Genomic DNA, 15,980 nt, shown 5'->3' with positions numbered 1-15,980 from the left:
CATTTCTCCCTTTTCATTCATTGAACTCTACTGACTTTAGATATGATCTCTCTTCTTGTATTGTCTCATGTAGTTCTCCTGCCCCTCTCCTATATTAGATGCACTTCAAGGCCAATCACCTGTATCCTTTCTGTAGAAATGATCTGCCAGCAATCCCTGTAGAGTGATGTTTACTCATTAGATTATTTTCTTGTGGTTAAATAACACAAATTTCTTTAGCTTTTTATAAAATCTATTTTGTGATTCTTTCATCTCTTCTATTGCTCTGTTCCATTTCTTCTACCAGCTGTCAACATCATCTTCCAGTTGTAGAAATGCAAAATGAACTTAATCTGTATAGTGTTTAAATTGAAAAGAGACTTATCTAAGTTAAAGCTTGGTGTGCGGATTAACTTTTGGCTCCTGTATTAGCTGTAGATGTGTTGGCAGTGAGAACAACACCAGGTGTCAGACTGGTGGAGTCAGACTGAACCTTGGTGCAGCAACCTTGGCACTTGAGTTCTACCTAGGAAAGAATTCAGAGCCAAGACCCAAACTACAAGAGAAAGTTTATTTAGAAAATCACAGAGGTAGAAAAAGTGAGCAGTAGAAGAAATGGACTCAGGAAACAAGTTACAGGGGCAAAAGAGGGGCTCTTGGAGCTTAGGAGAAAGGAAGGTAATGGTTAACACCCTGGGGGAAGGGTGAGGGGGAGGGGAAAGCCACACGTGAACTCTCTGGGTCCACCTTCCTAAGGGTTTTTAAGGGTGGAGATTTTAGGGAAGGTCCTAGGGGAGGATCTCAATAGAATATTCAGCAGCTTTCTTGGTGTATCCTTTCGGGATCATGGTCTCCACTGATTGGTCAGCGCTAGGACAGGGGATCATTAGTCAATGAGCTGGTCCTGCTTTCAGCCATTGCTTGTCTGGTTTTGCTGCTTTTCTGAGCCTATAGCTGAATGAAACACAACTGAGGCCTCTAGGTGAAAACGGAGACCTAAGTCATGTCAGAACTTCATTGTCCTGGTGCTTAATACTTAAGAGCTGTTCTCCAGCCTTCTCCACCACCACCCCCCCCCCACACACACACATGATAGCAACATGCCCGGGGAGAAAAGAAAGATCCAAACCTCATGACCAGCAATATGAAAAGTCAGGGGATCTAAACTGAGTCACCAGCGATATGCTAGGGGAGGAAAGGTTACCCAGGGGGTGAGGTCCTTGTTTTCAAAGTTTTGCCTGTTACTAGGCACCAGGGACTTTCCACCCTGGTGACCTTCTATACCTGGCCGAAGGTCCTGACTCTAATCTTGTATGCCTAACTGCCTACCACAGATATAGATTTAGATACAGAGATAGAGACATATTTTGCACCAACATGTAATGTCCTGTGCGAAGTGAACTAGGGATACAGTAAAAATTTAACATATGGACCCAGTACTCAAGTTGCTTTGAAACTCTTTAGGAATATAAAACAAAACAATAATATGACAATAAAACAAAAACCAGAAAAATAGAACATTTCGAACTGGAGTAGACCAATTAAACATCAAGCCTTGAGTAGCAATACAGAACTGAAACAGCAGTTCAATGGAAAATTGTTGGGTCAATAAGCCAGTACCCACACAAATATGTTTTCTGTCTATGCCACATAGCTACCACGTAGTGCATGCCACCTTCTTCAATCCTTTGTTGTGTATGTCCTCTCTCCTGTAGTACCACTTAGGGCCCTCCAGGTAGAGATGATGTCCCAAACCTCTTTATATTACCAGCACTTAATAGAAAATGTGTTCCCAATTTATTATTGATTTGTAAAAGTGAGCACACAGGACATAATCTGCTTGGCAGAAGCTTATCAGGTAATTTCCCATCAACCATATTAAAGATCCATGTAGCAAGTAGCATCTAAGCCCAAGCACAATGGCCTGCAAGTAGAAGGACCTCGTTAGCACATATTGAGCTTTATCAATTCATTCAATAGGTATTATTTATTGAAAGTCTATCTAACCCACTCAGGGTTTTTCAGCACTTAATTTTTCACTTATATTTTCTCACAACTATGATCCTGGGAGGGAAGTACAGCGCACAGTAATGAGATAATTTACCTAAAGTCACAATAGCTAAACCAGGATTCAAACCCAGGCAGTCTGCCTCCCAAGTCTGTGCTCTTGACCACTCTATCACCTGACCTCAACAAGGGTATGCCCAGCAGCCTCCCTCTCTGCAGTCAGGGGACTCTCCCTTGCATTATTTCTTGCAGAGTTGGACAAAGACAGTTCCAAGGTGTAATGGGATGTATGGGGCATGTGGTTTGGGGCTTTACCCTGATCTAGCACTGATATGCTTAAAGGGATTCAACTTTAAATAACATGAATCAGTCTTGGCCAACATTTCCTTTTTCTTTGAGCTCCTGAAGGACCTTATAATATTCTCTTGTCACCCACTGCTCTAGATTTTCATGGAAGATGGTATATGTGCTGCACAGCAGGACAGAAATACTTGACCAGTAACTCAAGCAATGAATGCAAAAGTCTGGGGAGAATACTGTTCTCACTTTAAATTTATGAGCAGACTTTTCTGTTTTGAATATAGTTGCACTAATTATAAAAGTATGATTAACAACAGTTCTTATATAATTTTCTATTTTCTCATTAAGCCCACATTGCACTTGGTTATATGTACAAAGAAAAAAAATGGTTCAAATTTATATTATTAACAGTCATCAACTTACAAAGGAAGTAGTAACCTTGGGCAGGTTTTCTTATTTAAAATTAATCTTTGCTTGAAATAACACATGTAGAAATTGCTCTTAAACATGGCTTTAATTTGAGTAATAATGGATGTACTTAATAATATATAAAATTGGTCGCTGAAATTGTACAGTGGGGAAAAAAACAAAGGCTAGTTTTTCAGTTCCTTGAAGGTAAAATGTTTAAGAGGAAAAAAATAATCTTTCCTGATACTAGTCCTACAATTGACACAATATATGCTGCATGAAGATGTCAAAACAAAATGAAAAATTGTCTCCTGTCAGTCCTTATTCTAGAACAAATGTTGTATGTATAAACTCATATTTGTGCCTGTACAACCAATCAGGATATTTAGTCTATTTCCATATGTATTTTATTGTTTTTATACATCCTTGAACAATTTCAATTACATTCATTTGTTTCCATGTTACAATTCAAGAAATTAACAAAAACTTGTTTTAAGATAACATAACTGAAGAAAAATAGTTATTAGATGACAATGCATCTACCCTACATCCAAGCAATTCAGCTAGCTTTCCCTTTTCATTTAATTTCCCCATTTCTGCCTCTACTCCCTTCACAGATACACATCTTGGTCCAAATACACTGTTTCACACTGCCCTGGACAGTGTTGATCTTTTCTAAAGTATTTCCATGCATGTGTACATCAGCATAAGTATATATATATATATATATATATATATATATATATATATATATATATATATCAATTCCATTAGCACATACAGTTAATATACACTGAGTGGCCAGATTATTATGACCAGCCAGATTATTATGACCACCCCATCAGTACAATGAAGTGAATTAGTTATGCAAATAATAATAATAATAAAAACTTGAGAGTATTTGCTTAGGAAGTTTTCAATATTCAGTATTTTTGGAAGTGTCAATGAAGCACTGATGGGGTGGTCATAATAACCTGGCCACTCAGTATATATGTGTGTGTGTGTGTTTGTATGCACATTTTCCCATGCTCTAAGCACATTGAGCACCAGATAGAAGTTACAATATAAGTTTGTCTTGTGATCCTTAGTAAATCTTCCCCGTGAACACTCTTATGAACTGTCTATTGAGATATTCTGACATCAGCATATACTTTGTGGTCTATGGCTAAGTCCATGATCAAAGACTAATACTGCTTGAAGGCAAAAAAAAAAAAAAACAACCCCAAAAAACCCTAAAAAACATACTTCCTAATACCAGCCTCATGATTAACACAATACATGCTATGTGTGGACTTCTTCCTTTCCACCACCAGTTTTGTGTCCTGGCAAACAGTTTTGAATTCTAAGGCTGGTAGCAGTGTGCTAGCGCTAGTGCTGAACCTGAAGCAAGGAAACTGGAAGGATGTTTCTGTGGGTTAAAATGCAAGTTGTACTAAGGCATAAGGCATTTTCACACTAATTGTCAATGGCAATGGGAAAAAGTCAGTTTAGGTTTGGTGGGAGCCCATTACTCATGTGAAAGGTATCAGTGCCATTGCCCAAACATGGGAGGACTAGCCAGTAACTGTAAGGATGGTGGCTGGAAGAAACTATGACTAAATCTACTGTTAGAATTCATCTTTCTTTTCTTAATTCCATAGATATGATTTGCCAGGAATATATGCGTTAAACTTCGTTTTAAAAAATTCCCTCGGTGGTGGAGGCACTGCCTCCCTGAGAAGTGACCCACAGGTAAGCATCTAAACATTGAACATTTTCTTTGTGTCTGTTTCCTATGTTGCGAGGACATAGCCTGTATCAACAGCATCCTATGAACCATAACACACACACTAATCCTACAGAGTTCTCCCTTCAGAAGGGGGAAGAAAAGAATTGTAAAATCTTTTCGGATAACTTCTTAGTAAAACATCATTATCTTCATTTTAATGAGTGTGACTTTAGAGGATCTGAAGATCATATAGCAGAGAGAACACTTAGTATCTCAACATTTAAGAAAATAGTTTATGACCCGATTTCAAAGCTAAAGATTATTTGGCATTCTGTAGTTTAAGGAGAGCCATTATTTGAAGTAAAGAAAGTTATCTTTCTATCATGGTCCAGAAACAGCTGAAGCCAAGTACTACTATGGAATTGGGTTGAAATTTATCTGAGTCATCTTAGGAAGGAACTCAAATTAGTAACTTAACTCAGTCCACTGTATCCCTTAGCCTTCTATATTGCCTGTTATTTAATCCATCCTTTGAATCATCTGAAACTCATGAAGTCATCCTAAGCTATACAGGAGCCATTGGATAAGGGGAGAATTGTAAAGTTAATAAAAATACCACACATCTTCAGCTATGTGTCTTATCTAAGCCAATAGCCTGTAGGCATCATTGATTAAATGAAATCACTAGCAGGAAAGAGATACTTCAGTTCCTTTATATGTTCAATTTACTGTGATGTTTTTCTGTTTATTTTGCTCTGTGATTCTTATTATCATCTTAAATTTTTTCTCTCTATCATATTCTTATAGCTACTACATTCCTATATAAACATTGAGGGTTTCTGATTTGGGAACTGTATATCCTTTGTACACATTAACCTTTTTTCATTTTGTTCTTCACATAGAATTCATTAGCTAGTTATACACTTTACTTGTTATATGAGTAACTGTGTTCCTTCAGTATGTGTTTTTAAAATTTATTGTCATTATCTATATAAAAGGCTAATATGCTAAGTGTTCAACCGTCCAGGTAATGACGTCAAGGAGCAACACCTGGCTTCCTCTCCCTAGAGACAACTAGCTTCAGGTGGAAACACTTTACACTGTAATCAAATGTCTGTAAAGCATTTTCCCATGGCTTATCTCGTTTGATCCTCACAGAAGGCCTGGAGTAGGTAGATAGGAGTCTCAGAGGAATCCTATTTTCTTTTCATTAGCCAGAAAACAGAGATTTAGAAAGCTTAGAAACTTGACCCGACTGAAAAGAAGTAAGAAATGGTGGACCTTGAGAATGACCTCAGGTTTTCTCACTGCGGAGAATATAGTCAAACACTGCTATATTTTACCCTTTATTCTCCCTGCATAATAATACAGTTATAATAATAATGTGCTTCATGTTGTTATTTATTGCTGTGTTGCTGACTACCTGAAAGAGAAGTTGGAGTGCTACACTGAACTGGAAAAAGTTTAGCTACATCAGAAAACAGGTCTAATTAAGCAAGTTTGTTCTATATCTATAAAAGGCTAAGTTGACTCACGCATGCACGATACATATAAAGCTCTTGCTGGCGCCAATTGCATGCATGTTTTTCGATCTGTCATTGTCCATCATGAATTTGGTTATTTTTGTTGACATTCTGAAGCTGAAAGAAAGTGGTGGCGTTGCACAGAAGTAACAGTGGTGATTAAATATGATCGTAATAGTGATCTGGGTAGATATAATTATCCCCATGTAACCAAAGTTGCCGTCATATTCAGAAGCGAAGATGGGGGACCTCCTTTTGAAAGGGACTTGCTCATTCATTGTAAACCAGATCCCAATAATCCGAATGCCACTAAAATGAAACAAATCAGTATGCTGTTTCCTACATTAGATGCAATGACATATTCTATTCTTTTCCCACATGGTGAAAAAGGCTGGGGAACGGATATTGACTCAGAGATGTCAGTGTAATCGACAATAATGCTAGATTGAATGGGTGATGCCAAAAAGGAAAATTTTCCCATTGCATTTCTTAGAAGTATTACTCCTTCAGGAATGCCGTGTCATAAATTAGAATTGAGAGTAGATGCAATCATTATGCTACCCAGAAATCTTAATAGTAAATGAGGTCTTTGTAATAGTATTAGATTTATTATCAAAAAATTGTGACCTAACATAATCGAAGCTGAAGTATTAACAGGATCTGCAGAGGAGAGGTTGTTCTGATTCCAAGAATTGATTTGTCCCTGTCTGACACTGGCCTCAGTGTTAGAATAAGTTTAATCAATGTATCAGTCATTGTTTTTATCAGTGTTGTTTTTATATCATGTCTTTGTTGTTATTGTTTATCAATCAATTTATATATTTCATATACATTTTACTAGTTTTCTTTCATCTCTGACACTTCTATTATAGAGGGCGAATAGCTATATTAAAATATTTCTTCTAATTTCCTTTCAATGTGCATGAATTTGTGCACCAGGCCACTAGTTTTAAATAAAATCTTATTTACCCAAATTATTTATATAGAAATCACTTCTTAAAATGTGTGATACTGACATTAATAACTATAATAGAATTCTTTTCACGCTCAGTACTTTTCTGTTTGATTTGTTCAACAGGGCAAAGCACTTGGACAGATGGTACTGGACATCCAGATAAAAGATGTTCCTGATTTAAAGTCATTAGTAGGTGGCTGAAAGAGCGCCTGCTTTGGGAAACCTATTCTTAGTACAAATGCAAAATTGAATAGGAGATAAAAGAATACAGAAAATATGCATTGAAGCACACACCAGCTAGGTAAATTGAATGCCAGCATTAAAAATGTGGTGACTACAAGGAAGAAGAGAAGAGGTGATTTTTAAAAAATATAGAACAGATATATATCCTTTAGGCATTTGATGATGTTCTTTTTTCTGTCAAGCATCTACTTTAAAAACTTGGTAAATTGTGATTTAATGATATATTCACTTTTAGATTATCTCTGATCCCCAATTCCAAGCTGGGATAATCTTGTTATGTGTTTGAAGAGCATCTTTCTCTCCTTTTAAATGTTTTAAAAAATCTTATTACCTATTCTAAATAATTTTTATGCATAAGCATACAAATTAAGTTTAGGTTCAGAGAAGCAGTCTATTAATTAGTTAGAAAATTTTAACACATTTGCAGTATTCTCACACTGAATTAGGGAAAATAGAAAATATCTGAATATTTTATCCTCAGTAGGAAAAAGTTTGAAAAATTAATGACACAATGTCCTAATACTTTGAACTCAAATTAAATTCAAAGTTTGCTATGCAACTAATTTTCAAATGTTAGTCCAAATGACTTTTAACCACTTTTAATTAACTATCATTATATACTAATTTTCAAATGTTAGTCCAAATGACTTTTAACCACTTTTAATTAACTATCATTATTTTATGTTCCATGGTAAATAGTATGGTGATGATTTTGCAGTGAGTTGATATAATAAAAATTGTAATTATAGTTTTTAATGATTTACTCTGATGAGCCTGATTTTCCCTAGATACCCTTATCAGCACCCCACCCTACCCCTAATTTAATACTAGAGATTGACATCAGTAAGTGAGAGCCTATTGTCACATAACAAATGAAGAAGAAAAAGATCAAGCTTCTAGGAACATGAATGTAAAATTTAATGTAAATAAATGCTCCAAATAGGAATGGAATGAAAAACTCATTTTTTGTTTAGATTTTTACATAAGCAAATGACCAATATACATGTATGAATTTCTTGAGACATCTATGTGAACTTTGCCAACTGGCTGAGTTTGGGAGTTGTCTTCTGTAGAGTCTGCAGCACAAACTTAAGGCAGTACAATCTTTTTGACTACAACTTCCGAAAGTTTCTGGAGCTACACTTTGTATCTGCTTTCTCCCTTCCTGTCTTAGGGGAACAAAAGTCCTCACTCATCTCCAGTTCTAACTCTCCACCTGTAGTTTTGATGACGTTGCTTCCCAACTCTTCTGAGACTAACTTCATTCAGCTATCCTATTTTTCTTTGCTATATATTTTTCTTCTCCCCTAGTTTCCTGCTATGTACATATATTCTCATGTGGTCCCCATTTAAAACCAACAAAAAGCAAATGAACTACAAGACATTTTTCATTTGGTCCTCTCTCCTTTCCTTTACTGCAAACTTTTTGAAAGACTTGTCTCCATTTTGTCTAGACCTTCCCTTTGCCTGACTCTTACTCTGTCAACCTCAGCAAACTGGCTCTGTGAAACTACCCTGGCACCTTCCCTACTGCCTAATCCATTGGTCCCTGCACCCTCTTGCTAGCTTGTCTGCATTTGACACTACTGAACATGCCCTCCTAGTACAACTGGCTTCCTCAGGCACTTCCTCTCATTCCTCCTCAAGCACTTTGGCAACTCCTTAGTGCAGCCTTTATGTGGAGCTTTCTTCTGGCTGCCTTCTCATCCTGTTCTCTGTGCTATCCTTATGCAGTTTCATCTACTCCCAAGGTCTGAACTACCGGCCCAGACATTTATGACTCCCAAGTCTCTATCTCTTGGCCAGACTCTGCTCTAGAGATCTTACTTTATCTATTTGTGTACCTGTTACCATCCCCAGCTAGTTATTGGAAGGAAGAGAGCACAAGGAACTCAGAAATGGTTGAGCATATTTAGCTGGGAAGCAGAGGCCTGTTTGCATCACCAGGAAGCTACAGCTTCACACCCCAAGAAATGGCAGCATTGTCCCTCCAAGGGCATTAACATTCCTCCCTTCCCCCTCCAGTACTGGATTTGCTGGGGGTGAAGGGGGGGTTGGAGGCGGGGCGGGTGTTAAGGACATGCACAGTAGAAGTCAAAATGGCACAGGGAGAGGTGCTGGGTCATAGAGGCCTGTCAGTATAACCTGGGAAAATGATCCTTGGCTAGGGGGTGCAAGCCCAATGCAAGCTCTTGAAATCTTGGGAAGAAGTTAATTGGTTATTTTGAAAAAGCTCCTTGTTAAAACCCCAGGAGAACAAAGCTCGCTCTCTCCTGCTAGGGACCTGCACTCACCTCCTGCCCTGCATTAGTGCCTTCTCACCATAGTAGCCATGTGGCCTTAGCAGCTGCTGTGGCTACTGGCTGGGCAGACTCCAGATGCAGGCTCCAGGTGGGAACCTGGATACCACAGCACAGCAACCTGTTGCAGCCAGGAGCACAAGCTATGCTAGCTGGATGCTGGAATGAACTAAGCTTTAAGATGGCACAGGCTCTCTGGACATGGACTCTCTTTTGGCCCTGATTTTCCATGGAGAGATGGGACATTGGGGAACTCCTTTAATTTTGCTTCCTGAATAAATCATCCTCTCTTGTGGGTCCCTGGAAATGCTTTTCCTCATAACACTACAAGAACCTCACTTCTACCAGCAACATCCCCACTTTGAAAAGCCATAGACTTCGTATATATATATATATATATATATATATATATATATATATATTATTGATTTTTTACAGAGAGGAAGGGAGAGAGATAGTTAGAAACATTGATGAGAGAGAAACATCAATCAGCTGCCTCCTGCACACCCCCTACTGGGGATATGCCCACAACCAAGGTACATGTCCTTGATCGGAATCGAACCTGGGACCTTTCAGTCCGCAGGCCAACGCTCTATCCCAAACTACGGCCCACGGGCCGAATCCGGCCCGTTTGAAATGAATAAAACTATTGAAATAAAAGACCGTACCCTTTTATGTAATGATGTTTACTTTGAATTTATATTAGTTCACACAAACACTCCATCCATGCTTTTGTTCCGGCCCTCCGGTCCAGTTTAAGAACCCATTGTGGCCCTCGAGTCAAAGAGTTTGCCCACCCCTGCTCTAGCCACTGAGCCAAACAGGCTTCGGCAAGCCATAGACTTCTGATACTCAACATATCCAAACGCTGAATTCATTTTCTTCCTCCCATAAACCTATTCCTACTCCTACCTTCCTTCCCTCAGTTAAGGGTTTTACTGGTTGTGCAGCAGGGAACTTCAGAGTCATCCCTGGCCCCACGTTATCCCTCTCCACTCCCACCACCACCACACCCAGGCCACCACATCTTGCCAGTGTGTCTCCAGGAATATCTTTTAACTTTCCCCCGTGCCCCGCCATTTCATTTTCCATTGGTTAGTCTAGCTCCTTTTCTCATCTCTTAGCTGGGCTGAGTGGCCTTTTAATCGGTCTCTGCTTCTAGTTTCTCTCCCTTCTCCCACCAATCCATTCTGTACCCTGCCTCCAAGCTGCCTTGGATCATCTGATTTCCCTTTCCTGGTGGCTCTCTACTGCCTACAGAATCTCTGCCTCCTTTATATTACTGCTGCCTTAGTTAACAAATAACTTATAGTAAGCTATATTCATTTTGGTCATGATTTTTCATATTATGAAATATAAATTTTTGTTTTGCCCAGTGTTCTTATTTTACTGTTTGGGCGGACGGTGGGGGTGGTGGTGCCCCAAATGATTCCTGTCTGGCTGGAGCTGCAGCCTTTAATCTTTCCAAAGACAATAGGGAGGATTGAAGCCCTCAAAACAAGGTGCTAGCCAACCAGGAAGCTGGGGAAATCTTCCTCCCAGGAGGTAATTGATTTCTGTTAGCCTCGCATTCCAGGCAGCACTGAGCTAGGAGGCTGCAGGGAAAGGAGTCTGCGCTTTTTCCCTCTGCTTCCTGAGGGAAGTTCAGGAAGTCTTTCCCCCTACCTCCTTAGAGCTAGCTAGTTTGGGCCTCTGTTTGTGCCCTGGGGCCAGACCCTAGTGTATGTAAACAAAAAGAAGAAACACCATGGTTAAGATTATCATTTTTATGTGCTCAAGGATTTAATAGTCTAAAAATGATCTAAGAACAACAACCATCTTAAGGGAGGACAATAATGTAAGAACATAAGCTTAGGAAATCAAATGTGTCAGGCTTAGGACCCAGGGGGAAGAAGATCTAACAGGTAAATTAGAAGTCTGGGACACAGCCCTGGTTTTGCTTCTGACTCTGTGCCCTTGGGCAGTACGTTGAACTGCCCCAGATTCCTGTGTCTAAGGACAGTGTAGGTCGGACTACTGGCCACTCAAGTGCTGGGAACTTCCTGATAAGGGCATCTTAACTAGAATGTTCTATTGTAGTAAAATAACTGATGTTAAAAACTGGACCCCAGGGTATTTGAGAAGCAGCGAAACAAAGTCTAATTAAAAGGTGTGGGACTCAAGTTTGAATTTCCCGGGTTGGGCACAGCACCTGGCAAGCAGCAGGTACTCAATACCTACAGATGACGTGTCTGAACTGATGGAAGGTCAGGCCCTCCCCAGTGGTAATGGACCTGGGACAGGAAACCTGTGACTGAGTCCTGATCCACACTAACACGGGGGAAGAAACAAAGTTATAAGCCTCATTTTCTTCCCGTGTAAAATAGAGGTGACACTTTACAGAGTTATGAGGATTTGTTCTGTGCCTCGCAAGCACACAGGAAACACATAATATTGTGGTCATATCCTCCATTTCAAAGCCTTCTCCGAGGAGCAGGGAGGCTGCAGAGGTAAAGAGTCTGTCGGTGGGAAATCCATTAGCCTTCCAGCCTTCTGCTGGACTCCGTATCTTGTCCCTGTGAGCGAGCAGAGAGCTCTTTCTCCTGGAAGTCACCCCCCCACACACACCACCCCCGCCACCCTTTCATGTTGAAGTCGGGAAGGTAAGTGGGTTTTGTGAGCCCCGATTTCAGCCTGCTTACCGCAGAGACCCAGCGGAGTCTTGGCCTGTGCAGCTGGGAGAAATGGGCCTGGGCCTGAGAACCGCCGCTGGGAGGGTCCGGGGCCAGGGCCCCAAGCACAGGTCAGGATGTCACTGCTGTCCCTGGTTTTCCGCAGGGCTCTGGAGAAGTGGTGGTCCTGGTGAGAGTCGGCTTTTCAGTGCAGGGTATGTATGTGTTGACCAGGAAAACCTCTATTCTTTCAGAATCACCAGACCTGGATTCATGTCCATTGAAGACGTTTGCACATTGAAACTTGAACAAGGCCCTTCATACAGTCTGGGAAACAAGAGGTCTTCTTAGCACCCAGGGGGATTCTCCTCTTCCCAAATGACCAGCTCTGGTTCAGGAAGGAGAACTTTCTAATGTTAGATTTCTCTTAGGCAGTTGTCTTCCATAGTTTAGTTAAAGTCGATGCAGGCCGGAAAGTATTAATGAAAGTGGGAGCCTCTTAGTGAGTAAACATATTTTTATGAAGACTTCCCCTAGGGAGCAATCAAAACCTGACCCTCAGCCACAGAAATATGTGGACTCTGAAGACGTTGAGAACTTGCCTTTTGCAAGGTTACACTGATGGCTGAAGAACAGGGAAGGAGAGGACAACCAGTTGAGCTGACAAGCGCTCCTTTGAGGCTCTATTTTCAATTGAAAAGTAGCCTAATCCTCACTGACTCCTTCCTGCTTAAGAGGTTCCAAAGAAGACAAGGACCGCTGCCGCCTCCGGGTTACCCCGAACCGAACTCTAGGCAGGCGGGGCGGGGGAAATGGCTGCTTTTGGGCAGCTTCAGTGAGAAATAACAATAATAATAATAATAATAATGGCATAACATTTTGACTTAAGAATTGGGAGTCATCAAAGACAAAAATAACTTTCAAGAAACTATAAACACTCCCCATCCTGATTCATTTCCAAAGACAGCAGAATGCCTCTGTCTTGAGCAACCTACACGGATTCATGCCTCATCTAATGACCTCACCTCTTTTTTTCTTTAAGTGACTCCCTTTGCAGAGGCCCCCGCCAGGAAAGAAAGAAAAACCAAAGGCAAATCACCTTGGCCCTGCCTGCCTCTCACAAAATGCCCTGGGGATGCGGCTATTGAGGGTCTTCAAGTGATTTCTCCTTAATATACGTTTGTCCTAAAAGAGCAGAGCCGTCTGTGGAGCCATGGGGCAGTTAGTCTCCCCAAGTTCCCGAGATAGTGTTACAGTTCTAAACCAGTTAGTGACCCCCCAGAGACGGAAATCGCTAATTACCAAGTCCGTTGTGTGTTGTGTTTTTGTTTTGTTTTTTAATCTCCCAAGCTCCTTTGGCTCTTGACATTAAAGGGCTCCGATCTGGGCGCTCTCTCAGAGCTGGAGCCCACTGCCCTGTCCCGAGTCCAAGAGTCCGACGTGGGGTCTGCAGTGCCGGGTCCGCGAGGTCTTGATCAGACTTGTGAAAATGTACTTAGATTTTAACTCCTGCATCGGAGCTGGTGTGCTGCAGCTAGAAGCTAACAAGCGCCCCGGTGCAGGAGGATTTGATTTGTTTCAGCAGCTCCACAGTTCGGCGCTTGATTTAAAAAAAAAAAAAATTTAGGGGGAATCCTGGGGTAAAAAGGTTATTTTAAATTTCCACGTCCACTGCCTCTCTCCCCTTCTTCCACCTTTTTCTTTCGTTTCGTTTGTGGGAAATGGAATTTTCATCTCTTTGCTGGGATTATAATGTGATTCAGGATCGTTTGCGAAATGAACAAAAGTCACCGGCAAGCGGATGACTGGGACCCAGCGCTGATGGCAGACCCGGGGTGGGAGCCAAGGCGGGGCCTCCACCCCGCAGTTCCAGGTAAGATGTGTGGCCCTCCGTCCACCCACCGCAGCAAGCCCCCTCCCCGGGAGGGCGGAGGATCTGCTCGCTGGTGAAACCAATGAGCCCCTTACTGCCCGGCTTAGTGGAGCCTAGCAAGGTTCTCCATCGCCGCCTTGGTCTCAGAATTTGGGCATTTGCATAACGCAGAGATTCTCAACCTGTGTGCAGCAAGAGGTCCGTCGATGTGAAGCAAGAATTTTTAAAACATGCAATATCATTTAATAAAACATACCTTTCTAAGAGAATATCCACAATCTTATTTCAATTAGTACATAGTCACACCATTAAAATAACATGTGGGAATCAGTATAAAATTCTGTTTTCAAACCACAGAATCCACCCCACAGCCACACTACAAATTTCCCAGAATTGTAAGGCATTGACATTTTCCTAAACAACCCAGCCCAAACAGAAATGAAGATGATTTCCAACCAGCAGGGGTACAATCTATTAGCATTTTCTTTGATTCTCCCACAGCCACTCCATCAGAAACAGTATAGGCACTTGTGCTATTCTGTTGTGGAAAGAGGTTCAGGGGAAATTATTCAAATCAAATGTGAAGGTGTGGGGACCCATGGCTGGAAATGGGGATACATGTGAATGTAAGGTCAAAGCAGACAAGAGGCTTTGCTGCCCACCAGCATAGCCAGAGCGAGGATGAAGTAATGAAACATCATTCCTGGTGGTGCCTGTTTCTTGGAAAGCATGGTGGCGCTTACTTCAGGGTGTTCTGTACATCAGCTCATTCCAAGAAAAACAAAATGGTGGGTGAAACTCATGAACCTGAAATCCAAAGCCATTGACTTTGGCTCTAACCTTTAACTCTCAATGGGCTTGGAATCAGTCCTTCCGTATTAGGGTATATAACCTGTCACTCAAACACTGTGGTTAATGAAATCTTGCACAGATGTTCTTGGCTTTATGTTGATACCTGGTCCACTGGAACTTGGCTATAATATAGAACATGATGATTTTGCTTACAGTACCTTCATCATGCCTCCTATATGATAACCACACTCAGCACATGTCTGTTCTGCCATGATTCATGAGCTGGCAGAGTGTGTGTCCATCCCTCTGTACCAGTGATGAAAAACAATGTGTGTACTTAATTCCATACATACACATTATATACATATGTACACTATGTAATTTTTATTTTTTAAACACGGGGTACATTGCGGATTTTTAATCAAAACTTCTGACGTGGGTGTTTTTGCATTGATTATACCGCGCTTTAAAAAACAAACCAAAAATACGCAATACCTGACTATTTAGTCAGGGGCACTGACTTATTTTCTCATAGGTAGTCAAATTTAAAAATGACAACAGCTAACAACAATAGCTGTCCAGCATGAATGAATACAAAGTATACCTTTTTTTGTCAGATGAGCAAAATATATTTTTGTGGTGTGTTGCAGAATTTTAGCAACTAGTTTATATGTGCCAGGGGATGAAAAAGGGTGAAAGTCGCTGGCATGACCTCTGCGCAGGGTGGGGACCCCTGCCTGCCGGCCTGGCGTGCAGGGCGGGTCAGCAGCTCCCTCACCGCTGCTCGGGGACCATCCTCCCCATGCACCTGGGTCACCGTGCACACGCTCCGTCAGTAAGGCTCAGCCTCGGCCTCCCTTGGCCACCTCTGGACGACTGCACTTGCAAAGAAAGCGGCAAAGTTGGAGTGCGCGAACCGAAGCTAGGTCTTTGCAACCTAGCAGCCGGAGAAATAAACTTGGCGTGACCCCCGCTCTTCCGGAAAACGTTAAGGGCTTCGCCGTTTTGCACACTGACCGTTGGAGCCGCGCGCTCAACTGTCACTGGTGCCTCGGAGCGCGGAGGCGCCTGAAGTTCTGATCGGGGCGCGCGGAACCTGGACGCGCTGGTCGGCGCCCCACCCGCCCGCACAAAACAAGGGGGGTGCGCGGCACTTAAGGGTGAGGGGGATCGCGGCGTGTGGGAGGGGCTATGGTTCTATGGCGTTTAGGAAGGAACACGCAGGCTTCCGAGGCGCGCAC

The 15,980-nt window shown here is 41.6% G+C and overlaps 1 protein-coding gene across 1 annotated transcript in view; it reads left to right on the top strand.

Moving 5' to 3' along the window:
• Nucleotides 1-8,072, top strand: part of LOC308520253 (uncharacterized protein) — a gene marked incomplete at its 5' end in the record, with an annotated part of 28,425 nt that extends 20,353 nt beyond the window's left edge. Inside the window, 2 exons of the mRNA XM_081092765.1 lie at nucleotides 4,335-4,425; nucleotides 7,004-8,072. Of these exons, the coding sequence (XP_080948891.1) occupies nucleotides 4,335-4,425; nucleotides 7,004-7,081 (169 nt within the window). The 3' untranslated portion in view covers nucleotides 7,082-8,072. The remainder of the gene's footprint in view (nucleotides 1-4,334; nucleotides 4,426-7,003) is intronic.
• Between the last annotated feature and the right edge of the window lie 7,908 nt (nucleotides 8,073-15,980).

This window comes from Myotis nattereri (genome assembly GCF_964212035.1).
Source record: "Myotis nattereri genome assembly, chromosome: 5".
In the NCBI taxonomy this organism is placed as follows: domain Eukaryota; kingdom Metazoa; phylum Chordata; class Mammalia; order Chiroptera; family Vespertilionidae; genus Myotis; species Myotis nattereri.
This window is presented reverse-complemented; position numbering and strand designations above follow the sequence as displayed.